This window comes from Acartia tonsa, chromosome 6, assembly GCF_053477335.1.
Source record: "Acartia tonsa isolate MP-2025a chromosome 6, ASM5347733v1, whole genome shotgun sequence".
Classification (NCBI taxonomy): Eukaryota; Metazoa; Arthropoda; class Copepoda; order Calanoida; family Acartiidae; genus Acartia; species Acartia tonsa.
Genome location: NC_137265.1, coordinates 41,928,703 through 41,954,528, shown reverse-complemented (window position 1 = coordinate 41,954,528; position 25,826 = coordinate 41,928,703). Strand labels below are relative to the sequence as shown.

General features: G+C 36.9%; 1 protein-coding gene across 1 annotated transcript in view; it reads left to right on the top strand.

Annotated features, from left to right (window-relative positions):
* Positions 1-25,826, top strand: part of Nipped-A (Transcription-associated protein Nipped-A) — a 35,331-nt gene that overhangs the window by 5,013 nt on the left and 4,492 nt on the right. The window contains exons 12-48 of the mRNA XM_080164919.1: positions 38-374; positions 823-959; positions 1,285-1,446; positions 1,687-1,883; positions 2,072-2,182; positions 2,696-2,818; positions 3,496-3,602; positions 4,317-4,439; positions 4,646-4,791; positions 5,214-5,539; positions 5,867-6,191; positions 6,714-7,101; positions 7,364-7,468; positions 7,812-7,925; positions 8,284-8,505; positions 9,044-9,133; positions 10,089-10,225; positions 10,653-11,106; positions 12,870-12,950; positions 13,620-13,735; positions 14,124-14,874; positions 15,092-15,298; positions 16,370-16,752; positions 17,013-17,274; positions 17,474-17,596; positions 17,796-18,125; positions 18,390-18,845; positions 19,176-19,304; positions 19,474-19,656; positions 20,035-20,393; positions 20,621-20,711; positions 20,967-21,053; positions 21,413-21,487; positions 21,678-21,776; positions 22,315-22,470; positions 22,738-22,856; positions 22,983-24,776. Coding sequence (XP_080021045.1) covers positions 38-374; positions 823-959; positions 1,285-1,446; positions 1,687-1,883; positions 2,072-2,182; positions 2,696-2,818; positions 3,496-3,602; positions 4,317-4,439; positions 4,646-4,791; positions 5,214-5,539; positions 5,867-6,191; positions 6,714-7,101; positions 7,364-7,468; positions 7,812-7,925; positions 8,284-8,505; positions 9,044-9,133; positions 10,089-10,225; positions 10,653-11,106; positions 12,870-12,950; positions 13,620-13,735; positions 14,124-14,874; positions 15,092-15,298; positions 16,370-16,752; positions 17,013-17,274; positions 17,474-17,596; positions 17,796-18,125; positions 18,390-18,845; positions 19,176-19,304; positions 19,474-19,656; positions 20,035-20,393; positions 20,621-20,711; positions 20,967-21,053; positions 21,413-21,487; positions 21,678-21,776; positions 22,315-22,470; positions 22,738-22,856; positions 22,983-24,776 — 9,405 coding nt within the window. The remainder of the gene's footprint in view (positions 1-37; positions 375-822; positions 960-1,284; positions 1,447-1,686; positions 1,884-2,071; positions 2,183-2,695; positions 2,819-3,495; positions 3,603-4,316; positions 4,440-4,645; positions 4,792-5,213; positions 5,540-5,866; positions 6,192-6,713; positions 7,102-7,363; positions 7,469-7,811; positions 7,926-8,283; positions 8,506-9,043; positions 9,134-10,088; positions 10,226-10,652; positions 11,107-12,869; positions 12,951-13,619; positions 13,736-14,123; positions 14,875-15,091; positions 15,299-16,369; positions 16,753-17,012; positions 17,275-17,473; positions 17,597-17,795; positions 18,126-18,389; positions 18,846-19,175; positions 19,305-19,473; positions 19,657-20,034; positions 20,394-20,620; positions 20,712-20,966; positions 21,054-21,412; positions 21,488-21,677; positions 21,777-22,314; positions 22,471-22,737; positions 22,857-22,982; positions 24,777-25,826) is intronic.

The window sequence follows — 25,826 nt, the reverse complement described above, 5'->3', positions numbered from 1 at the left end:
ATAGAATTGTACCTTTAAATATATTTTATTTTCTCAGGGCTAGATCCGAGCAAGATAATGGAAACGGCAAAGAATTACTTGTAAAAATGATGGAGGTTTTTGTGTTGAAATTCAAGACTGTCTCCAAACTGCAGCTACCCATCTTGATGTCAAAACACAAGCCACCCCCACCCCCTCCCGTTTCACCGCCTTCAATTCAGGCCACGGCGGCCCCGTTAACACCTGGTGCACCGACCCTAATGCCGTTACCGTCTCCTGCCACGCCAGGAAACCCGCAGACGCCGGCTACACCAGCCACGCCGGACGTAAAAACGGAGCCGGATATCAAACCTGCACCTTCTCCCGCACCAAGCACGGCTTCAAACGCCCCACAGGTAATCTATTGTTCTAAGTACAGCTATTATACAAGTATCTACTAAGAAATATTTTTTAACGCGTAAATCAATAAATTATTTCTAAATGTAGAATTTGAAGGAAAACTTTATTTATCTTCCATCAACCCAAACCTGTATCATCTTTATCTAACAGATACGCCCCTAGACGCATATATAGCAACACTTTAATGTGTGTATGTTGGGGGGGGGGGGGGGGGGTGGAGTTAAGTCGACACTACACTTTCATTTTAGATTAAATAGAAATTTATTTTTTTGGAGGCTGGAGTTAATCTCCCCCAAAATACTTATAAACCTCTCCTGGTCCTATAAGAAACTTCACTGCAAATGAGAACCATATCGGTCCAGCGAGATCTTGAGCTACACGTACACATATTATAGGCAGACACATATCCTAATACTTTTTTATAAAGTTAAAATACAATTTTAGGAAAAGGAGGAGCAAGAGAAGAAGAATAAGTTTGGTTTCCCAAGTTCTCAGGCCCAGAACTACAGTGTAGCTGAGTGCAGAGCCCTGGTCAAGACTCTGGTCTGTGGCGTTAAAACTATCACCTGGGGCCTTGCCAAGTAAGAATAATTTTCATTACATAAATATTAACCAGCCCTCTTGGGAAAAATAATGGGGGAATTCTAGTTTTAAATCCTTATACATCTCTTTAATGATAATATTATATACAGCAAAGAAATGTAAGTTTATGGTTTATTTGGTTTAAATAAAGTATTTAACATCTTCAGCATTCTATTGTACAAGATGTCCATTAGTGCTAAAAATATTAATATGTAAAGAGAAATAAATATATCGATTGTAACTGTTGTTCAAGTAACCCACACGCATTCAGACATGCAATAATACTTTTGTAAATATTAATTAATTCATTGTAACTTTATTTAGCACAAAACAAGCGGACGGCACTACGCCAACAAAACAATTCCAACCAAAGGAGACCTTGATCTACATCCGCCTGGTGAAGTGGGCCATGGAGGCACTGGACGTCTATACGCTCAACACAACACCCACCAACCAACCAAGGGCACAGCCACATCAAACTGTTAGGTAGGCTGTTAAGTAACACAAATGACCACTTATCCGTTGGTTAAACGTTAATACATAAAACTTATCTACCTATTAATTATGTATCTTGTTTGTTTACTAGGCATTTACAATCTAATTCTGATAGTTGCAGAAAGATACATTATTTTTTGTAGGTATTTAGTTTGACACAATATAAGCAAAGTCATACTTCTAAATGCTAAAGTTTAATACTTTTAAGCTGCACAAAAAATTTCTTTTTAGGACTAAGGAAGAAAAAGAGGTTTTGGAGCACTTTGCTGGCGTTTTCGGCCTCCTGAACCCTCTGACCTTCAAGGAGGTGTTCTCTCAGACCATCGACTACGTGGTGGAGCGTATCTACAAAAATTATGCCCTCCAGATTATGGCCAATAGCTTTTTGGCTAATAATGTCACCTCGCCAATCTTTGCCACAATTTTAGGCAGGAATTTCTTTAAACTGTAATAAGTAAAAATGTAGTTTTGATAGAAATTGGAAAAAGGCAAAAGAATATTTTTGTTGGGTTCAGGTCACACATTTTGTAATACAGACAACTCTTGATTTCTTTTAAAAATTGAGCTTAGCTTTAATACGTTCTTTTAACTTAAGATTAAAGAAAAATCTTCATAGTTGAGTATCTATTGGAGCGAATGCCTGAGATGGGATCAAACATGGAGCGGTCCAACCTTTACCTGAAACTCTTTAAATTAGTCTTTGGATCCGTAACACTTTTTGCTGCAGGAACAGAAACTTTATATTGTAATAGAAGAATTTTTATTATGGGCTGTTTATTATACTAGTCCCTAAAGTCTGAAAATAACGATTATCTATTCGTTTGCCTACAACCTTAGGGACTTTTATTGAATTTTAATTGGTTGGTTCATTTAGTAGAGTGTCTAAACGCTTCAACCATTACTACAGAATGTATGTATGTATATTGTACATCAATATATCGGCCATTGTCTTTTCCATTTATTTCCCTGGATGAAAATAGGAATTATAGATTTCAAATTTTCACACTTCTTTCAATTTTTACACATATACCTAATATATTTTACGTTTAATTCATATATTTTATAATCGGACAACCCTAATAATACCGACAGGTGGATAAACAGACATACGCAAAATGTTATAGAGTAGCTTTCATAAAAGAATAGTAGTTATATTAGTTACTACATAGATAGAATATTAAATTAAAACCTAATCACGTTTATTTACTTATAACAACTATGAAGTTGACTGTTGATATAGAAAATGAGCAAATGTTGAAGCCGCATCTGCACAAGATAGTGAACAAGAGCATGGAGCTTGCCATGACTGCCAAGGAACCATACAACTACTTCCTTCTCCTCAGAGCTCTTTTTAGATCAATAGGTAAGAAAAAATATGTTGTATTAGCCACAGTTTTGGCGTATTCCCTGAAAAAGCCGACCCAGCACTGAAATCCAACCCTCTTTTTAAACTTCTTTTCAAAATAACGACAGATTGGCAACTGGCAAGTTTTATTGCACAGTTGGTACTCTTACGGAAGGCACCACAGTTGATCAAGTTTTTAACTTCCATGGCCATAATATTACACGTTAATTTAATTGTATCACTTAAAACTCTGTAGAATGTATTTTATAATCCTATCATTGCTTTCCTGAAAAAAGTGGAAATAATATATTAAAAAAGATTATAAATAGTTAAATGATATTGATTTTTGCCTAGAATTACGTATAATAAAGATTTTAATTTCTATATTAGTGTTTGTTTAACACGCTGTTCTTGTGCGCTATAAATATAGATTGGACATTGGAATATAAAAAAATTACACTGGTACCTACTGTTTATGGATACGATCTCTTATACGTTAGATCAAAACATTTGCGTACTGTTATTGATATCTGATTGGTTGTTAACAAACAACTAGTGTCTAAACTTGTTAATCAGTAATTTTTACCTACAGTGTGGATAATTTTGGGATGCTTATTGATTTATCATACATTGTCTTATCCCTTAAGATCCCTGGATTGCTGCGCTGGTACAGGATTTAATTTTTGTTGTTCCAGGTGGTGGAAGCCATGATTTATTGTACCAAGAATTTCTACCTCTGCTTCCTAGCCTGCTACAAGGACTGAACAGTCTTCAATCTGGCCTTCATAAACAGCACATGAAGGTATAATTTGTTCTTTGTGCATCTGTCATATAATACCGATCTCTGAAACGGCTGTTTTATTAGACAGGTACAGGGATTGAATAGGCTTTTATATGGCCTTCATAAACATCACATGAAGGTCTGTAAACCCCTTACACTGCGGAGCTTTTCTCTACCTAACCTAATAAATCATAAAGATAAAAATTTGACTAGGCATTTAAAATCTACCTACCATATTTTTAAGTTATGAAATGAGTTTTGTTTCAGATTTTCTTTAAAATACATATTTTAAAACTTAAAAGGGGGGGGGGGGCGAAAGTGACACTTTTTGAAACCAAAAATAAAAGTCAAAGGAACTCAACTAAAAAAAGAGTTACAGGTCTGACATTTTGCATGGCAGTTGCTTTATAGGGGTACAATATGGAACTGTGAAGAAACGGCGGCGCAACCGCCGAAAACCGCTGAGAAAAGGCAAAAAAAATTTCGGCGGGAAACGGTGGTTTTGGGCGGTTGCGCCGCCGTTTCCTTACAGTTCCATATGGTACCCCTATAAAGCAACTGCTATGCAAAATCTCAGACCTGAACTCTTTTTTTTTTTTAGTTGAGTTCCTTTGTTGACTTTTAGTTTTGGTTTCAAAAAGTGTCACTTTGGCCCCCCCCCCCCTTTTTCTTTCTGGACCAAAACGAGGTCTTTTTGAGACCAATATCATATAGGTATATTCTTGTTTATTTTAGGATTTATTTGTTGAGCTGTGTTTAACTGTACCTGTCCGATTGTCATCCCTGTTGCCGTACCTGCCCATGCTCATGGACCCACTGGTGTCGGCTCTGAACGGCAGTCAGACACTTGTCTCACAGGCACATTTGATTTTAGTCTTTAGATTCAATCACAACTTTTGGGTCGTGCACAACAATGCACATGATTTTGGCTGAATGGTGGGGGGGGGGGGGGGGAGGGGGTATTATTTTAACATTTCACTGTGTGTTTCCTTCGGGTTTTCTTATTGTGTGTTAAAGAATTTTAATATACAACATCACAAAAGACATGAATCAATTGGGATTAGGGTTTACGCACACTTGAACTATGCGTTGACAACTTGCAACCCGACTTCCTGTACGAGCACATCCAGCCTGTGCGCGCAGAGCTGATGCAAGCGCTCTGGCGCACGCTCAGAAATCCAAATGATCAAATTGCTCATGTTGCCTTTAGGCATGAATTTTCATTTATTGAATTCATAGAAATTAAATTTCTCTGATATACAATAGTCTTTTTAAATCTGATAAACTAGAGCAGAAGGATGTTTACATATTTGTAGCAAATATGATCTTTAATTTACTTTGTCTGTTCGTTTGAAACACTATTTGGAAATGATCCTGGCTGCCCTTTAAGGTAGATTTAATAGCAGTATCTAGCGGAAAACGGCTTTATCTAAGGAAGATACTTCTATTAGGGGGTAATAACGGAACCATTAATAAAGATTGGTCTCAGTGATCTTTATACCTGGTACTACATGCTGCGAGTAGTTGGTATTTTACCCCTCCCCCCCCCCCCTCTCCTACAGTAAAAACACTAAAAACTTTCTACATAGTCTTTAAAATGGAACAATACCTTAAAATAAAAATTCATGACAGAGTGCTGGGTAAATTTGGCGGAGGAAACCGAAAAATGATGATAGAACCACAAGCTTTAGATTACAAAGAACAGGACGAGACTGGCCCGTCGCTGACGGTCACCTTCACAGACCAGAAACAACCGCTGGCACTGCCTGTTAAGGACATCATAGAGACAGCATTCAATGCTCTGAAGTCCAGCACAACAGAACCTGGGTTCTATAGAAAACAATGCTGGGAAATTATCCGTTGTTTTCTGTTGTCCAGCATTCAGCCGGATAATGATAAACATCAAACTATGAAGCTGCTGTCGCATCATACCTTTAGAGAGGGGAAGATTCAGTCAGGTTGGTCCATTTCTAGTTTCTGTTGGGTATTGGGGTAGACCAAAGGGTTGTAGATTAATTTAAAAGTTATTATTATTGTAAATGGTTCTTCTCATTGTAAAAATAAACTCGTTCAGTCATTGCATTGGTTGGTCTTAAATTTTTCGAGGGAAAGGTTGAATCAGGAAAATACCTATTGTCTTCAGATTCTCAAAAACCTACTAATGTATATTTAACAACTAAAGGAATAATTTTGTTTATCACAATATTGAATTTTCTTATTATTTAAATTTTTATTCAGTTTATTAAAGTTATACCTACACTTCTTTCATATATTGTTTATTTTAGGAAATATAACTCATTATTTCTGCCCTGACACCCAATCCCGCTCCATCCACCAGATGGCTGTGACCGGCATGTTTGTGGCCGCCGCCATCAAGGAGCTGCGCACCTCTGTGCTCAACACAATGGTCGTCCTTGTCAAGCACTACACCATGATCGCTATAGCCCAGCAGGCGGGCCCGTTTCCGGCGGTTGGTACCCGCCTGGCAAGGTTGAATGGCATGGACGGTCTGGTACTGATTGATGCTATGGCGAGTATTATGGGACATGAAGAAAAGGAATTGTGCAAACCTGGGCATCTGGCCATGGTTCTTGTTCTTGACACTGCTACTACCATCACAGGAACTTACAAAATATCATAATAAATATAAAACTTTATTGAAAAGTAACATAGTTGTAAACAAGCTTTGCTATGAAATTGTATGATATTTTTAAATAATTCTTACTTCTCTTTGGGTCACTAACAATGAAGAAAAGTTAGGATGTTAAGATTCTTGATTTATAGGTTCATTTTCTAACATATGGTAAATGGTTACGATTATTTATGTTTATTAAACCTCAGATATGTTATAATGCTAAAAAATTCAATAGGTAAACTCAGGAGTTTTTTATATTCTCTGTCTACAAAAATGTGAAATTGTCATATAATCAGGGTTGTCATTTTGGGCGGGCGCTTTTGGGCAGGCGGTTTTGGGCGTGCGGTTTTGGGCCTCCCAATATAAAGTCCTTTTGGGCAGTTTTGGGCACCCCCTTTTGGGGGGAGAGAAAAAGGGGAGGGGGTGAAAAAAGAGGGGGGGACGGGCCTATTTAATTTGTACAAAGTTAAATCATACATATTTACATTACTATATTTTGTGACGACAGGAAGTAAGGAACGAGCCTGTCGCTTACCACTGATGGACTATCTATCAGAAAAGATGTGCGCCCTGTGCTATGAGCGTGCCTGGTACGCTAAACTCGGCGGTTGTATCGCCATCAAATTCCTATTTGAGCGCATGGACTTGCGATGGGTTCTGGAGCGACAATTTAACTTCCTAAAAGCTTTGCTCTTTGTCATGATGGATCTAACTGGGGAGGTATCTAATGGCGCAGTTGATATGGCCAAAGTTAATCTGGAGAAAATGTTGAAACACTGTGCCTCACCGCTGGACCCAACAGGATATGACGACAGTTCTTATCAAGAACTTATCAATATACAGAATAAGTCTTTGTATGATGTCACCCATGAACTAGTAAGACAGGTAAGATTATTAGTTTACCTATTTTAAAACACAGTTCCTTCAGCAAAAGTTACAAATAAAAAAACCTAAATTCTTCCCTTTTTAGAATCTGAAAATTCAATGAAAATAATCTGTTATATGATAAATACCTAACTTGATTTGAATGTTACAAAGTTTAAAACTAAAAATAACAAAAAAGTTTTCAAAAGTTTGGGTTTTAAAGATCAGGTTAACGTTTTAAACTTCATTTGTGACTTGGCTTTTATATTGTTCTCTGTACCAGGTGACAAGCCCTAACAAGTACGTGCGAGAGCAAGCCATCCATTGCATAAAAGTTTTGGCTGAGCTGACAAATAAATCCATCAATGAAGTCATGTCACCTCATAAGGCACATATCAAATTTGATTAATTGATTTAGATAATTTTTTTGGAATGAAATATTTTCTGCCTTAATGTTAGAATTGTCCCATTGTCATTAAACTTTGCACAGAGATTCCTGAAATTTAGGTATAATGTAGAAAATAGAGCCACCCTTTAATTTTGACCAAAAAGTTTATTTTAAACATTGTTTACGTGATGTTCTATTTTCATAATTTTTATTTTTAAGTGTTTTATCTTAACAAGTTATATTCATACGGGACAGGAAAAAGAATGAGTTATGGATTTTTTTACCTTCATTTTCCTCTATCTCCTTGGGGGACTTTCCCTTAAAATTTGACCTGTGACCACAGGACGCCATTGCTGACATGATTCCGCCCAAGAAACACCTGTTACGCCACCAGCCAGTTAATGCACAAATTGGATTGATGGATGGTAACACATTCTGTACCACACTGGAACCAAGGAATGGATTGAATACTTTACTTATGGATAAGATTCGCGTTCTTATAATATCAATTTTGCTTTGGTGCTCTCTCTCAAAATACATATCTAGAACGATGATATTCACTAAATATGTGTATTGAAAAGAACTATAGGCAAAAGTTTTTTTTTGAAGTTAACATAAATTTTTATCGTTCTACTACTGTTTTTAACTTAAAAGTCACAACCTGTACGGATTTTTAGCGCAACCTACTCATCCCTAATATGTTTGGTGTTTCTAAACCGTTTCCCTAGATTGGTCCGATTAATAGATTTATGATTAAAACTTGGTATATTTAATATTTTCTTCTTTTAACTTAAGTATCAACCAACTTGTAAAGGTTGTTTACCATCGACCTGACCGTGGTTGAGCATAAGGTGTTCATGAATGAGCTGTTGTCACTGTGTGAGAACGAGGACGCGCACCTGCAGAAGCACTCCTGCTATAAGAATGTGACGAACCTAGTGCCGCTGCGCCAGTCCGCACTGCGTGCTCTGGCCGCCTGTCACTACATGGCAGAGTGCAGGGATAAGATATTTGGCATTTTGTACAAGAGTTTACAGGTTAGTAGTTGAAATACTTATTTTAGTAGCGAAGCTACTTTATAATTCACTTTGTCTGTCCTCCAGACCATAACACTTTTATGGACTCGTAATTTTATCGGCTGCTATCCAAGATAAAAAACTGAATTTTTATTTTGTGTAGATTCCATATGCCAATGAGCATCCATTATATAATTTTCTTGGTCCGTTGGTCGGTCAGTCATAAAACAAAAATAGGAATATTAAAAGATATTAAAAATGTGAAGGTTTCGTGATTTCAATAAATTAGTTCTTGATTTACCTATGACCACTGAACAATTGATCTTTAAATCCCTTTGTCCATATTTACTTCCTGGATTTTAATGGTCTTCGCATTTTTCATTCTTGAATTAATAACCATTAATTACTACAGGTTCTGGTGCGATTTTTTGTTATCTATTTCTTTCCTTAATATCTAAAGGCAAGGGCGAATGTTGCTAGTAGTTATTTAAGTAACTTATTCTGTATACTGACATAATCCAGTTGAAAGAAGATGCGCTAACTATTATTTATTTTTTAGTCTGCAAATGCTGATCTGGCCGAGACAGCTTTCCAGTGTACAAAATCATTTATTGCGGGATTTCAAATCGATATGAATATGGTTTTAGAGGTAGGATTAATTTATTAGTAGCGAAGCTAATCTTTAATTTGATATTTCCGTTTGTCCGTATGTCTTAGTTTGGGGGAAACGTGATTTTCTCGGCACCTATAAAAGATAAAAGGCTGAAACTTTATGATAACATTCCTATCATTGAGGAGCACAATTAACTAAAAAACACCAATGGCAGTCAGAGTGCCTTTTAGCAGGTTTTAGGCTATTTTTATATTTTCCACATTTTCCCCCATATTTTTGGTGTTTATGCTCCGATTTTTAAAATTTTTTTCATTTAAAGATATCAAAATTAAATTTCCAATCGTTTGAAGAAAACAACAATGCCGTTCAGACTGCCTTTTTGCAGGTTTTTGGCTATTTTGATATTTTTCACATTTTTCCCCATATCTTTGGTGTTTATGGTCCGATTTCCAAAAAAATTCAGTTATAGATATTAAAATTATATTTCCTGGCGTTATAAGAAAAGAAACAATGGCAGTCAGACTGCCTTTTATCAGGTTTTTGGCTATTTTTATATGTTTTACACATTCCCCATATATTTTTGGTCGGATTTTCAAACTTTTTTACGATGACATTATCAAAATATTTATTCCCATTGTTATGAGCATATAGTATGTAATTTACTTTAACCGTAATCATCATACAAAATAAAACAAGGTTTCTTTTTTATTTTCTCCAATAAATCTATTCTTGATTTTAATAAATACACCTTAAATCTATTTGTACGTATTCCAATCCACAATTTTTTGTGCTTCGCTTCTTATCCTTGTTTTTATTTTAGAATTAATGTAAAATTTTGTTGTTATCTATCTATCTTTAATCATAATAGACTTATTAATATCTGTCAAAGTACTACAAAATCTAACTCATAAAGGCTGGTTTGTCTATTAAAAATATATCTCATATTTTTCTGCAGTGTAAATTATAACTCCTAATAGACTTACTAATTTAGATTATGAGGCCACTATTAGCCCAGCTTAGTGACTACAGAACTATGAATCTAAACTCTATACAAAAGCTTGCATATCTTGCTCAGCTGTTCCCAAGCGTGTTTACTGAAAGACTTATTGTTCCAAATAATAATCAAAGGTAAGAGGTGTTGATTTTGTGGTTTCCCTAATATTGTAAATGTACCATAGACGAATATTTAGGGTTAGGTTAGGCTAAGTAAAGGGTAGAAGAAGAGCCCTTCGGGATTGGGCTCCCCTTGGGATAGAAATAAAATTTTTTAAAATGTATAACACTGAAACCTTTAAAATTAAAAGTAATAAAAAGGATTGAGATTTCCAGTATGGCTACGAAATCTATTTATTGATATCGCGGAATTAGAACCATATATTAACCATATTGAAAAAAACATGTATAGCATTGTATTGCAGATAAATTTCCATTAATACTAAAATAAAAACATAAAATTAATACCAGTTTTGCTTGGCCTAACAAAACTGTACAGTTGAATAGTTGAGGTAATGCCAAATAGTAAACTCGCTGTGTTTTTGACAATTTGTTCTTTAAGGGTATGTGAAACTCTACTACAACATCTGAAGAAATGGCTGGAACACGCCATAGTAACTCAAAAAGCCATGGGACAGAAAACAATGGGCCAAGAACAGCTGCTGCCACTGGCCGCCGGCGGTAGCCTTGCGGGCCGTGTAGCCAGCCGGGTGGCCGGACAGGAACAGCTGAAAGTAGCCGCTGCCATAGTTGATTTATTCCACAGAATTCCAGCTGCTTCCGCAAGGTTTATTGAACTGCTTTGCAAACTAGTACTTACCACAGAAAAGGCTCTAGCTGTTGAACCTGGCAGCTTATTGAGGGATCCGTTGCGTAGATATCTCTCCAGGTTTCCAAGTGAAACCCTGGATATCTTCCTGCAAGAACTATACGCCAAAGATAGCCAGTGGTCCAGATATGTTGAGTATCTGTTGAAGCATCCAGAAGGAGAAATGTTTAGAAATGCTCTTCAGGAAGGGTTATAAGAGAAAATAAATTGATACACAAGTGACTTTAATAATTTCCTTTTAATTGTTGATTTATGGGCGAAGCTTACAGTACCTAATTGTTTTTTAAATGTCAGAACCTTATGGCATGACTTTATTCTTGTAGCTACGCTTCAACTTTCAGGGGAAACAATATACTGTAAATTATAGTAGTATCCAAAGTTTAATAAACAAGTTCTTTTATCCGTTGCCTTAAAAACATTTTTAAATCCTGCTTGCTTAGTTTAAAGGGGGGGGGGGGAATGTGGTGACTCGTGCCACGACATACCAGCAATTTTATTTTGGGTGCTACTCCCTTAGTTTTAGAGATAATTGGGTGAAATCTTTTGGGCTGGGTCACTAATTACCCCAACTAGAGGTATCTTTCAAAAAAAACGGCGGCGGTACCGCCGCTCCCGCCGTCCACCGCCATTTTCCGCCGCCGCCGCCAAAATTTTTTTTATTGCATTTCTCGCCGAATTAGGCAATTTGGAATCATTTGAGACCATGTTATTTTTTTCAAAAATTTTTCCCCTTATAACCAACCCTGCAGGGGGACTCAAGTCATTTTTTTCAAATTATCGTTTATTAAGGTATATCTTAAATTCAGTGCCTCTCCTAAGCTTTTAAAGATATTGAAACAAAATCTTTTGAGGTAGATCAGCAAAAAAATATTTGAATAAAAAATGGCGGCGATACCGCCGCTCCCGCCATCCACCGCCATTTTCCGCCGCCCACAGGACGGCTTGTAAGGGGAAAAATTTTTGAAAAAAATAATATGGTCTCAAATGAACCCAAATTGCCTAATTCGGCGAGAAATGCAATAAAAAAAATTTTGGCGGCGGCGGAAAATGGCGGTGAACGGCGGGAGCGGCGGTACCGCCGCCATTTTTTATTCAAATATTTTTTACTGATCTACCTCAAAAGGTTTTGTCTTAATATCTTTAAAAGCTTAGGAGAGGCACTGAATTTAAGATATACCTTGATAAACGAGAATTTGAAAAAAAATGACTAAGTCCCCCCGCAGGGTTGGTTATAAGGGGAAAAATTTTTGAAAAAAATAACATGGTCTCAAATGATTCCAAATTGCCTAATTCGGCGAGAAATGCAATAAAAAAAATTTTGGCGGCGGAAAATGGCGGTGGACGGCGGGAGCGGCGGTATCGCCGCCATTTTTTATTCAAATATTTTTTACTGATCTACCTCAAAAGGTTTTGTCTCAATATCTTTAAAAGCTTAGGAGAGGCACTGAATTTAAGATATACCTTGATAAACGAGAATTTGAAAAAAATGACTAAGTCCCCCCGCAGGGTTGGTTATAAGGGGAAAAATTTTTGAAAAAAATAACATGGTCTCAAATGATTCCAAATTGCCTAATTCGGCGAGAAATGCAATAAAATTTTTTTTTTTAGCGGCGGCGGAAAATGGCGGCGAACGGCGGGAGCGGCGGACCCGCCGCCGTTTTTTTTGAAAGATACCTCTAGTTGGGGTAATTAGTGACCCAGCCCAAAAGATTTCACCCAATTATCTCTAAAACTAAGGGAGTAGCACCCAAAATAAAATTGCTGGTATGTCGTGGCACGAGTCACCACATTTCCCCCCCCCCCCCCCCCCTTTGCTGTGTCCAATAATTCTATCTACAGAAGGGATAATTTTGTTTATTATCATAATTAATTAAGTTTTGATACCGTTCATTGTCTTATCCCTGAATTTTTTTTTACAATTTTCTTATTATTTTACCCTTGGTGCAGGAAAAAACTGATAAGTTGATAGCTATGATGACAGGAGGGACTACCAGCTCGAATCAGTTCTTTCAATTGGGTATTCAACCACAGGTGAAAATATAGAGAAATTTTTTTATCCATTAACCAGTTAGTTTTTGAATTATTTTGCATCTAAAGAGGACTATCCACGAACCAGAACAAGTGATTCTAAGCCTCTTCCAGCATTGACCCATTGTATTTTTTTTAGTGAATATACTAGGTTTATGTTTAATATTTGCTTTATCGACTAAAAAGTTAGGTTTCACCATGGTTTTATATGAAAAAAACTTTAAAATGTAAAGCAATTTTTAAAGTAATATCATCAAATGCTTTATTGAGTTCAAAGGACAAAATAAAATAACACTGCAGAAAACATCAAATGTTGTAAATTGCAAAAGTACATTAATTAAATTGTTTACAAGTTACCAACCCTTTTTCTAAATATACATTTTTAATCACAATAATATACTTTTGTGTTAAAGCTTTTAAACAACAGTTTGAACTCATCAAAACATTCGATGATATTGCACCAAACAATGCTTAACATTTCAAAGTTTTTTTTTCATATAAAACCATGGTGAAACCTAACTTTTTAGTCGATAAAGCAAATATTAAACATAAACCTAGTATATTTAATAAAAAAAAATACTGTGGGTCAATGCTGGAAGATGCTTAGAATCACTTGCTCTTGTTCGTGGATAGTCTTCTTTCTGTTTATCTAAAATGATTTTTATTTGTCAGGTTTCCGTGGCAGACCGGGCAGAGATCCAGTTTTGGGCCATGAGATTTACCTACATCCTGGTCAAGAAATGTCCCAATTGGATAGCGGGACAACAACAACTTGTTGATACCATAAGGTAATCATATCCTTATAAAAAGTAACATGATACCTGTCTTTAGCTAAATATCTTCTTAACTCAACTGCTGGATGTATTACGTTCTCATTTACAGTGAAGCTTTATAAAGTTCGAGATAATTTTAAAACTATTTGGGGGGGGGGGGGGGGGGAATTAATCATACACCCGCCCTTCAAGGAGTTGTATAATACATATATTCCAATTCCAATTGCAAAGGACTTTAATGTGTATACGGCCGTCTTTCTTATAACATTTGTACAAATTAATGATTAAGAGGAATCTAACCGGAAGGAACGACTAGTTATGTTTATACATAAGCTTCGCTTTCAACAAGAGGCGCAATAGTTTAATACTGAAAAATTAGAACATATTTTTTTTATAAATTTAGGTCAATTTGGTGCAATGAACAAACCTACCAAGAGAAGCACAGAAAAGGGGATGGCATTGACTATACCCATTGGAAGGAGCCAAAATTGATTGTTAAAATCCTACTCGAATACTTCAAACACCACCAAAACACTCAGATCTCTCTGCTGTTTGATTGCTTGAGAGCTTTGTGCGGGAGATTTTTGACAGATTTCCAATTTTTGAAAGATTTTCTTGAAACCGAGGTCAGCCAGAAATATTCTGTCGACTGGAAGCGGGCTGCGTTTTTTGAGTTTGTCCGCTTGTGGAAAATTGCTGAAATCAACACAATGGATGAATCTCAAGGCCTAACTCAAGATTTGAAAGCAAAAATCCTGCAATACATTCTTATTCCCTCATTTTCTTGGTCTTTTGACCATGGGGAGGGTGAGCGTCTGATTGGCTCGCCCCCGGCCCCTGATATAGAAAATGATGTAAATGTTGTATCATCATTTATTCTCAATATTATCGATCCGGATAATCCCTTTGGTACAAGCGACAATGTCCGTATACTGATCCTCCAATTCTCATGCCTACTGGTGGATCAGGGGGCAGAGCATATACACGATGCGACCAATAAGAAGCAGGGAAACAAACTGCGTAGACTCATGACGTATGCGTGGCCCTGTCTGCTGTCCAAGAACTGTGTTGACCCGTCTACGCGGTATCATGGTCATTTGCTGCTGTCTCACATCATTGCAAAGTTTGCCATACACAAGAGGATTGTTTTACAGGTAAAAAAATATGAAAAAATTCAATTTTAACACCTATGTTTAGTTTTTTGAGATAAGTTTATTTTTCTTCTACAAATCATACATTATATTTAAAATTAACATGCAAAAAATAATACATTTTCACTCAGTAATGTTCTAATTTGACTGACAGAAAAGTTGTATGAAAATAAAAAAATATCACTCCAATCTTAAGTTACTTTAATTCCTGATACTTTAGGTATTCCATTCCCTGTTAAAAGCCCACGCTGTGGAGGCCCGCGGGGTTGTGAGGCAAGCCCTGGAGATCTTAACCCCAAGTATGCCGGGCAGAATGGAGGATGGCAACACAATGCTGACCCACTGGACTAAGAAGATCATAATTGAGGATGGACACACTGGCAGCCAGCTGGTCCATATTCTTCAGCTTGTTGTTAAGCACCATAAGGTAAGGATGGATAGTAGATAGACAGTAGATGGACGTACTACATTATATGTACATTGTACATATTCCTCAGCTCAGCTTGTATCAAAACTTCATAAGGAATTGATAGATTGAGATTATATGAATAAATAATTAAAAAAAAAACAATAGGTAGATGTATCCTAGCTAATGATTAAAAGGACTCTCCACAGAAAAATCAACTTTGGATTTTTGAAAATCTAACCTGAAATTATTATTCTCTGTTCAATTTTAGGCATTTTTTGTTTTTGTGGCATCGTGATCGAAGCCCTTTGAAATTTTTTACCTCCTTTAAGTGAATCCTCCCGCCATTTAATTTGTGCTGCTTTAGTGATTTTTAGCTTCTATTTTTGCCGCCGTTGCCGCATTCATCGCCCTTCTCCGCCGCTACTCCGCTGTACGTCGCTTTTTAATACATGCTCCCCTCTCCCTTGTTCAGAAATTAAATGGAGGCTGGGGGTGTTGTGTATAGCAACGTACGCAATGTATAGCGGAGTAGCGGCGGAGAAGGGCGATGAATGCGGCAACTGCGGCAAAAGTTGGTTATATTTGGCGGAGGCGAACACAAAATGGAGGCGGCAGGATTGTCCAGTCAAGGAAGAGGATAAATCGTAGAGCGGCCGGTTGCAATGGAGCAAATGTTCTTTAGCGGCAAACATATATTGAGTGGAGGAAAGTGTAGTATATATTGTTATAGCGGCAGTACAAATAGGCGGCGGTCAAAATTTTCAAAGGGCTTCGATCGTGATGCCACAAAAACAAAAAATGCCTAAAATTGAACAGAGAATAATAGTTTCAGGTTAGATTTTCAAAAATCCAAAGTTGATTTTTCTGTGGAGAGTCCTTTTAAGGTAAGATTTATTGTGTATAGAATAGGTGTATAGTAGACAAATAGATGTAGAGTAAATACTAAATAGACAATAGATAGTATCTATAAAAGACGAACAATAAGCTGTTAATTATAAGATTAAATGTTGTTAAAAATTTTAAAGAATGAGATTTTCCATAGAATTGGACAAAAGAAATTACATAGGATAATTAGCCTAATGTATTTAGGTTTATTATCCTGTGCGTCATCACTTGATGCAACACATAGTAACCAGCATCCAACGCCTTGGTTTTACACCTGCAGCCACGGTCGAACAGAAACGGCTGGCTGTTGACCTGTGTGAGGTAGCCATCAAGTGGGAGGTTCAGCGGGCAAAGGAGGAGGCCGGAGAGACGACTGAAGAAGACACAAAACGGTCACTTGGCCTGGAAGGACTACCTGATGCCAAAAAGGCTAAAATAATGAGTTCCCTAAAATCTTCACCGGATGCACAAAAGCCTCTGGAAAAGAATCACTGTGATTCTATTGTGAATTATTTGCTGAGGTTGGCCTGCCAGGTTTCTGATAACCAGGCAACTACTGGAGGCTCTCCTGGAGAAATTATGTCCAGGTAAAACACTTGATTCTTAAGGGATAAGACACTGGCGGATAAATTGAGATACATCTCCGATGTTGATAAAATTACATTTTCTGTAGATAAAAATTATTGGTTGAAATGTTTGGACATTGCAAGTTTAAACCAACCATTCAGGATTGTATAATAGTACCAACAGTTTTCCGTCAAAAAATAAGATAAAGTTGGTACCAGTGTAGCTTAGTAGCGTTGGTTTGATTCTTATATTTTTCCACGTTTAAAAATTTTTTTTACAGGAGATGCGTTGCTCTTCTTAAAACCGCACTTAAGCCTGACATCTGGCCCAACGTAGCTGTTGATTTCAAGCTGGCCAACTATGAAAAGATCCTGGCCGGGCCTCAAGGTGTGGACTCGAACCAGCCTAACTACCTGAATATCTGCACCTGCCTGGAGTTGCTGACCTTCCTGTTGTCCATCCTGCGCAAGGATCAGATACTGGCGGCCTTTAAGCCTCTCCAGAAGTCCATCGCTACCTGTATGAATTCTCAAAGCTCAAAGGTAACATATGTTTATTATATTCTGTATTAGCGCAACTACTCTTCAAGTGTAGATACTGAAAAATGTGCAAAAAAATTAAAGCACAGCAGTAAAATTATGATTTTTGGTTGGATTCGGATGAAACATAGGAGAAGTATATTTTATCTTTGTAAATACCAATATTTTATACAATATTTGTATCAACTATATATTTACCTAGGTTATTAGATCAGTACACAGCTTGATGACAAGACTGATGTCACAATTTCCAACAGAACCAACCACAAGTACAGTGGCTAGCAAGTATGAAGAACTAGAACAATTGTATGCTGCCGTTGGAAAGGTATATATATTTAAAGTTATAAAGATTTTTTAAATTAGATAGATAGAAATTGCTTAGGAATTTCCCAATGTTTTTTTTCTTCAAAAATTCAAATCAAATTACATTTAAATTGATAGGTATATATGTTAATAATCTTTTTGAAATTAAAATATAGTTAACAAAATTCATGTTGGCACGTAAAAATGTTTTTTTTTATCAGGTTATCTATGAGGGACTGACCAACTACGAGAAGAACGCTCAAGCGCCTCCCTCATTCTTGTTTGGCACCCTTATGATGCTAAAGGCCGCGTGCATCAACAACACCTGCTACATTGACCGCCTGATCACCAGCTTCATGCGCGTGCTGCACCGCATGGTCAGGGAGCATTTGACGCCCAGCAACCCCGAGCAGAGCGCCGCCGCCAGTGAGTTGCTCATCCTATCCTTGGATTTGGTTAAGAATAGAGTGGCTGTTATGGGGCAGGAGATTAGGAAGGCGTATATTGGACAGCTGCTGGTGGGACTTATTGAGAAGTCAAATGATGTCAAGGTAAGTTTGCTCGTTTAATAAGTTAGTAAGACTTTTCTTATTTTGAATCCATTTCCTATGTTGAAGTAGTTTTTGGACTCCAGTCAAAATGTTTAACTCAAGATAATGTTTTTTTTTCCATTGTTATTAGAAATAACAGCATAATAATGTAATCTAACGTATACACTTTCACAATATAATTACCATTTGTACAGCTATTTTTGACAACTGAAGGAATAGTTATTTAAGATGTTCTGTTTATATTTGATGTCCTTGTATTACTAGGTAATGAAAGCCATAGTGAAGATGTTGGAAGACTGGATGAAGACACGGGACGCCAAGCTAGTGAACCAGGGCCCCAACATCAAGGAGAAATCAATCCTGCTCACCAAACTCATGTTAAATGTGGAGAAAAGATTCTCCGAAGACCTTGAACTGAACGGACAGTTCTTGGAGATGGTTAACTTTGTGTATAGAGACGAGGCGCTGAAAGGCAGTGAATTGACCAGCAAACTAGAGCCAGCCTTCCTGGCAGGCCTTAGGTGTGTTCAGCCGACAATTCGCGCTAAATTTTTTGAGGTATTTGATTCCTCCATGCGTAAACGGCTGCAGGATCGACTGCTGTACGTGGTCTGCTCGCAGAACTGGGAGGCTATGGGTCCTCACTTCTGGGTGAAGCAGTGCATTGAGCTGTTACTGTCCTGTGCGTGTCCCATGGCTAATATTAATAACTGTACTCAGGTAAAACTAATAATTCTTAATCTTGGTAGCGAAATTTCTATACTAGTCTTAATTTTAGTTCTGCAACTAGAGTAGGTATATCCATTTCTCTTCTAAATTTTTTTTTATTACAGTTCACTAGGTAGTATTATTGTCTTAAAATACTGATATTTAATATGGACCATGTTTTGATTGAAAAATAAAATAAAATCTTAAAACCTGACCTGTTTGTATAAGCTTCAATGTAATTAAATCGATTTAGTCGCTAGCGAGATTTTAACGGACAGACAAAAATCTTAATTTTTATAGTTATTATAGGATAATATTTCTTATTACTAGTTCCTTTTTTAGTCGAGTTTGTTGCCACCAGTAACGGGCGTAATCGCCATGGCGGATCCTGCGGACAGAGCCGCCTTCCAGACACTCACCTCCGTCAAGGAGGAGCCCAGCGACGCCGAGAGTGAGGCGGGAGATAATAAGGTAGGGAAATAGATAGACTACAAATTAGTAAGATTGCTAGTATATTATATAACTAAAGCCAGTTAGAAAAAGATAGGTTGGCAGATATTTTTATATTTTAAAGTAAACCTAGGGATGTTAGAGATATATTGATATTATTATAATTTGATACTAATTCATAATTTTGAAGGAGAGTGAAGGCGAAGGAATGGAGAGTCAAACCGAGGGTGATCTATCCGACCTTGCTGATCTGTCCGTACACGCCGCTGGTACTGCCGACGTGAAGAAAGAGCCAGGCAAGAGCGGTAGCACCGCCAATGCTCTAAACACTCTGGTAGCCAAACAGCACAAGATTCTAGAGTCTGTTAAGGAGGTAAACGAATTGTTATTTTTAAGACTAGCGGCTTCGCCCCTAGCCTCTAGGGGCTTTTCCCCAAGAGATAATTAAAAGATAAAAAATAAAGTACTACTGGTGCTGCTCATAGTCTAATGTGTTCCCAAGAAATTTTTTTTTTTGGGAGGGGGGTTGGGGTTGTTTCATCCCCCAAGAAAATAGCTTAAAACCACCACAGGACCAATAGGTAAATACCCTGAAGAGTACACTTTAGATTTAAAAGAATAAAAACATGTGACTTAAAATCCTAAATGTTATTTTCTTATCTTTCATAAAAACAATTAATAATATAATAAACAATAAGTTTTTAAAAGAAATATTGACCAATACTGGATGTAATTATCCATATTTTTCTAGGTGAAAACATTAGCTTTCCTGAACGCTACAGCCCAGCTGTGCCACATGGACATTAGCTTGGCAGAACGGCTCTGGCTAGAGCTGTTCCCAAGGATCTGGAGCATCCTGTCCGACAAACAGCGAGAATCTCTGGCCGCCGAGGTTATCCCGTTCATCTGCAGCGGCAGTCATGTCATTCAAAAGGATTGTCAGCCGTCAGCACTGAATACATTTGTGGAGGCGCTGTCACGCTGCCAGCCTGGAATTGCCATACCCAGCACCTTGCTCAAATACCTGGGAAAATCTCATAATTTGTGGCACAGGGCCTCGCTGCTGTTGGAACAACAGGCCTTTGATCCTATTCCACGAGATGTCATAAGGTATAGATATTTATATATAAAATCAGGAATAAATATATTAACAATAATACCTATATAAATTACAAATACATTTTTTTAACAATAACGACGTATTCATATAAAAAGTCTTAGATAATACCTAATGAGTATTAGGTTTAATCCTTTTAATATTTCAATTTCCTAGTAATATATAAATCAAACTGTTTGAAGTTCATTTATGTGATTTTGTGACACAAAATTAACTTTAGGCCAAAGAAAGAGCTGCCACAGCAGATTGGAGACCAGCAACTTCAACTTCAGCAGCAACAACAAGATCAAGTTTTTGACTTTGAACCAGGAATGCAAACTTAATAATTTAAATTGATATGTCAGGGGTGGTTGAAATGTTTTTTTATTCATAATATACATACCATTTTTTTTAACTTTTTACATTTTACTTGCTTTGTTTTTTTGTTGTTGTTAATTAGAAGAGACCTATTTAATTAAAAGGCCTTTGACTAATCTATGCCAAAAGTGAATTGTCGGCCGACTTTACTTGAACCAAACTTAACCTTTCCTAACCTGAAAAATGAATTATTTTGTACAAAAACAGGACCATCAACCTCTACAGCAATCATCACACCCACTCCTGTGCAGGAGGCTTTGGACGGTCTTTCTGAGCTATATTATCTACTGCATGAGGTAGATTTTTTTCATAGCGCGGCTTCATTAAAACTCCACTTTTTCAGCTACATACTTACATTTTTAGTACTTAATTATGGAGATACTTCGTTTATAATATTGTACCATGTTTCTCTAGGAATCAATATTCCCAAAATTTAGATGACGTACGGACTTTCTGGTAACGATCATAGAGTTACTACGCTTTCTAAAACTTACCTAACTATTACAGGAATCATCTTGCAAAGTTTAAAGTCGATAGGACAATTCTAACATTTTAAATTAAAGATAAGACCTTCCATGTAATGTACCTGTCTTAAATTTCCATCAAACTAAACACCCTGTTGTGATTTTCACAACCTTACCTAGCCTGAATTTAGGAGGATATGTGGGCTGGATTATGGAGCAAGAAGGCTAAATATGGTGAAACAAATATTGCCATCATGTATGAACAGGGATGTATATTCTATTGTATTTAATTTAGATTTATTTTAATTTTTTCATTGATATGTTTAAAAGTTTGAATATATGGCTAAATTATTGTTTGCTTTGATTGTAAGTCAAGGTAAAAGTATGACTTAATCTTAAATTAATGCCCATCTTTTAATAATTTGATTGAATGATAAATATACAAATTGTAAACAGTTGGGTTTCTACGAGCAAGCCCAGGGTGCTTATGAGTTGGCCATGAGCAAGTTCAGGACAGATGTTAACTCCAGACCTGCCAGTACTACAGTCATGCAGGTATAGACAGATAGATAGATAGATTATGATAGTTAGATACCACCATGTAAGGTCATTACATATGTTAATTCCAGACCTGCCAGTACCACAGTCATGTAGGTATAGACAGGTAGATGAATAGATAGATACAGTCATTAGTAAGGTCAGGATAGATGTTAACTCCAGACCTGCCAGTACTACAGTCATGCAGGTATAGACAGATAGATATAATGATAGGTAGATAAGTACATAAAACAAAAAAAAGGATTGATAAAAAGCAGGAATCTAAACAATGGAGGATTAATTGGTTTACATACAAATGATGATAAACAACAAAATTACCCCCTCTGTAGATTAAAATTATTAGTTGATGAAAAGTTTAACCAAATTTCAAGCTTTAATTAAAGTACTCAAAGTTTTTAGTTAGCGAATGAGAGAGCGTTATAAGAAAACTTTGGGTACCATGATAATTTACAATTCAATGCCTCCTTTCTCCCTGAATAAAATGCTAATGCTAGGCCAAAAGACCTGTTCTGTACAACTAAATATTTGTTTTTAGGAGGTAAAGTTATGGGAAGAGCATTGGCTAAAGTGTAGCAAAGAACTGAACCAGTGGGAGACCTTGCTCGACTATGGAAATTCTGTTGGAAATACAAATCCAAGTCTTGTTATGGAGGCGGCCTGGAGGGTTAATAATCAATGGAATCTTATGAAGGTAAATCATTTTATTAAATAGTAGATCTAATACGGAAAAAAGTGCTATTTATTAATAGATATTTATTTTAGCTTTCATGTGATACAAAGTTTAGGTAAATGATATCCTTGACCTCTGAATGTAATACCCAATAATTAACACCTAAGATTAGAGAATTAGGAGAATGAGACAATTTTGTTGAAAAAGATATTTAACACTTAGCTTGATTTGTGGCTAATATCATATATTTTACTTGATTCGTGAAGCTAGTTCATATTTTGTTTCAAGGACGCGATACAACAAGTGGAGCAGGCCAGCCCTCGGGAGATAGCCTGGAAGGTGAACCTGTACCGTGGATACCTTGCTATCTGTTCACCCGATGATCCTCATCTGCCTATGGTTGATAGGTAAGATATATAGTCGATAGTAGATATTTTGAAAATAGAATATAAAGGATTTTAAAGTTATAGAAACTCTAACTTTTTAGTTATTACTGCGAATTTCGGGAAATATACGTCATCATTTTGTTTCAGGTATGTTGAGCAAGCCAGTACACTAGCCATGCGGGAATGGAAACGGCTACCCCGTCTTGTGTCACACATCCACTTACCCCTGCTGCAGGCAGCCCAACAAGTCATGGAACTGCAGGAGGCCGCACAAATCCACCAGGGCCTGATACACGGCCGTCAAAACAGCCTGCAAGACATGAAGGCCATGGTTAAAACCTGGAAGAACCGGTTGCCAATCATTTCTGATAACCTGTCGCATTGGAATGAAATATTTACCTGGCGCCAGCAACATTATCAATTCATTGCCAATCATTACAACCAGGAGAATGACCAGAGCAACCACAGCATGCTCGGCGTTCATGCGTCAGCGCAGGCCATCATTCACTTTGGCAAGGTGGCAAGAAAACAAAATCTGACGTCTGTCTGTTTGGACAGCTTAATAAAAATCTACACAATCCCGAGTGTTCCAATTGTTGACTGCTTCCAGAAAATCCGCCAACAAGTGAAATGTTCAGTTCAAATGGCTGTGGACAGAGGAAAGAATGAACTACAAGAAGGATTAGAAGTCATTGAGTCCACGAATTTGAAATATTTTACAAAAGACATGACAGCAGAATTTTACGCTTTAAAAGCCATGCTGTTGGCACAAATTGGTAGATCAGAAGAGGCTAATAAAGCCTTCAGTGCCGCTGTACAAATGCATGATACTTTGGTAAAGGCCTGGGCTTACTGGGGAGAATACCTAGAGCATCTATTTACTACAAAAGAGGCAAGGGAGCGCAATATGAAGTATGGAGTTGAGGCAATAACCTGTTACCTTCATGCCTGTAGACAACAAAATGAATCCAAGTCAAGAAAATATCTTGCCAAAGTAATATGGCTGCTGACCTATGATGACGAACAGCTGCAGCTAGCCGAAGCTGTCGACAAGTATATGACAGGTGTCCCGCCCATCCAATGGCTGCCCTGGATTCCACAGCTGTTGACATGTCTGGTTAGAACTGAGGGTAGACCTCTATTAAGCTTGTTGTCTCAAGTTGGCCGAATGTTTCCTCAGGCCGTTTATTTCCCGATTAGAACTCTTTACCTGACACTTAAAATAGAAGCAAGGGAGAGAGTTAAGGCGGGAGAACAACAGAATGAGCGGCGATCAAGCAGCCCTAGCAGCCAGCAAAACGACCAACAAGGACAGGGAAATGCTGGTAGTACCGGAAATACGGAAGCTAGCGGTCCAATACGCGCGACAGCTCCCATGTGGAGGTGCTCTAAGATAATGCATCTCCAGAGAGATTTGCATCCTACAGTTCTATCCAGCCTTGAGGGCATAGTGGATCAAATTGTTTGGTTCAGAGAAAACTGGTATGAAGAAGTATTACGACAGCTTAAAGCTGGCCTGGCCAAATGTTACGCCATTGCTTTTGATAACAGAGCAACGGTGAGCGAAGCAACTATAACTCCTCACATGGTTAACTTTGTCAAGAAATTAGTATCAACATTCGGAATTGGAGTTGAAAATGTTCAGCATTCTGCCGCGGCGGCAGCTGCTGCTGCCGCAAGTGTGTCAGGCGGTGGTAATTACAGCACTGGCAACGATGCCATACACCGCAGGTCGCAGGCAACCTTGCAAGATCCAATCTTCCAGCGGATGAAGCCTCAGTTCAAGACAGATTTTGACTTCAGTCTGCCTGGCTCTATGAAACTTCAAAATCTGATTTCCAAGTTGAAGAAATGGATAAAGATTCTGGAAAACAAAACAAAGACGTTGCCCAGCTCATTTTTGATTGAGGAGAAGTGTAGATTCCTGTCCAATTTTTCAAGGTAAGTAGTTTTTTTTTTTTTAGAATATCCATAAGTATAGAATCATAAATTGAACAAATTGAAATTACCTAACTCTTTTAACTTATTTTTAATGCAGTGGTTATAAAAAAAGAGAAAGAATATAAAAGAAAATCACTAAACCTATGTATAATACACGGTGTTTCAGAAAAAACTGCGTTTTCCGTTTTTCTGACACAACCAGAAGGAATACAGAAAAAACGATTATATGTCATTATTCTCTATAAAAAAGTACATCAAATTTATAACAGGTGTTTTTCATTATCTCTAAAAATACGGCCTCTATGATAGGTACATAGTTTCCAAAAATGCTTTATGTGAAAAATGTTGTGCAAGAAAAATTAAAATAACTCTTCTATTATGTATAAAAAAATCGTAGAATTTCAATATTAATTTAGAAAAAGGTATAAGAAAAGTACCTTAATGAGTTTTATGAGTTTTGAGGTGAAATGCTTTTTAGCTCCTCACAAAAGCATTTTTAAGAAACTGCAATTTGTCATTTTTTCACATTTCTTGATTGTGATGCATTTGCAGTAAAAGAATCTTCTTTAATAACGTAGGTTATAGTAAAAAGAAAAAAACTCCTTTTTATTTGACAAAAAAAATCTCTAAGGACAAAAAAGTTATTGAAGTTTGAATTTTTTTATTAAAGCATTTAATTACAAATTATGGATAAATTATGAGTTTATATCTTAACCTGTCAATCAAATTAAAGGATTATAGGAATAAATGAGGGGTGGGGATTTACGAACATGAGCAATTTTTAAGGTCATGTTTCTTAAGTATACCAAAAGAAAAACTGAATATTTGTTTTCAGTGAGGGAGTTTTAAATGAAATTTTTAGTGTAATTGGTAGAAAATTGTATTGGCCGTATTAAGATGTTGTTTTCAAGTGAATACATTTTTGAAAACCAACCTTAAGGCACAAAATTCTACCAGAAAAAAGCATCATACGCATCTTTTGAAATATTTATGCTTTAAAATGCGCCGTTATTTTCAGAGATATTAAAAAACACCTGTAACAATTTCGAT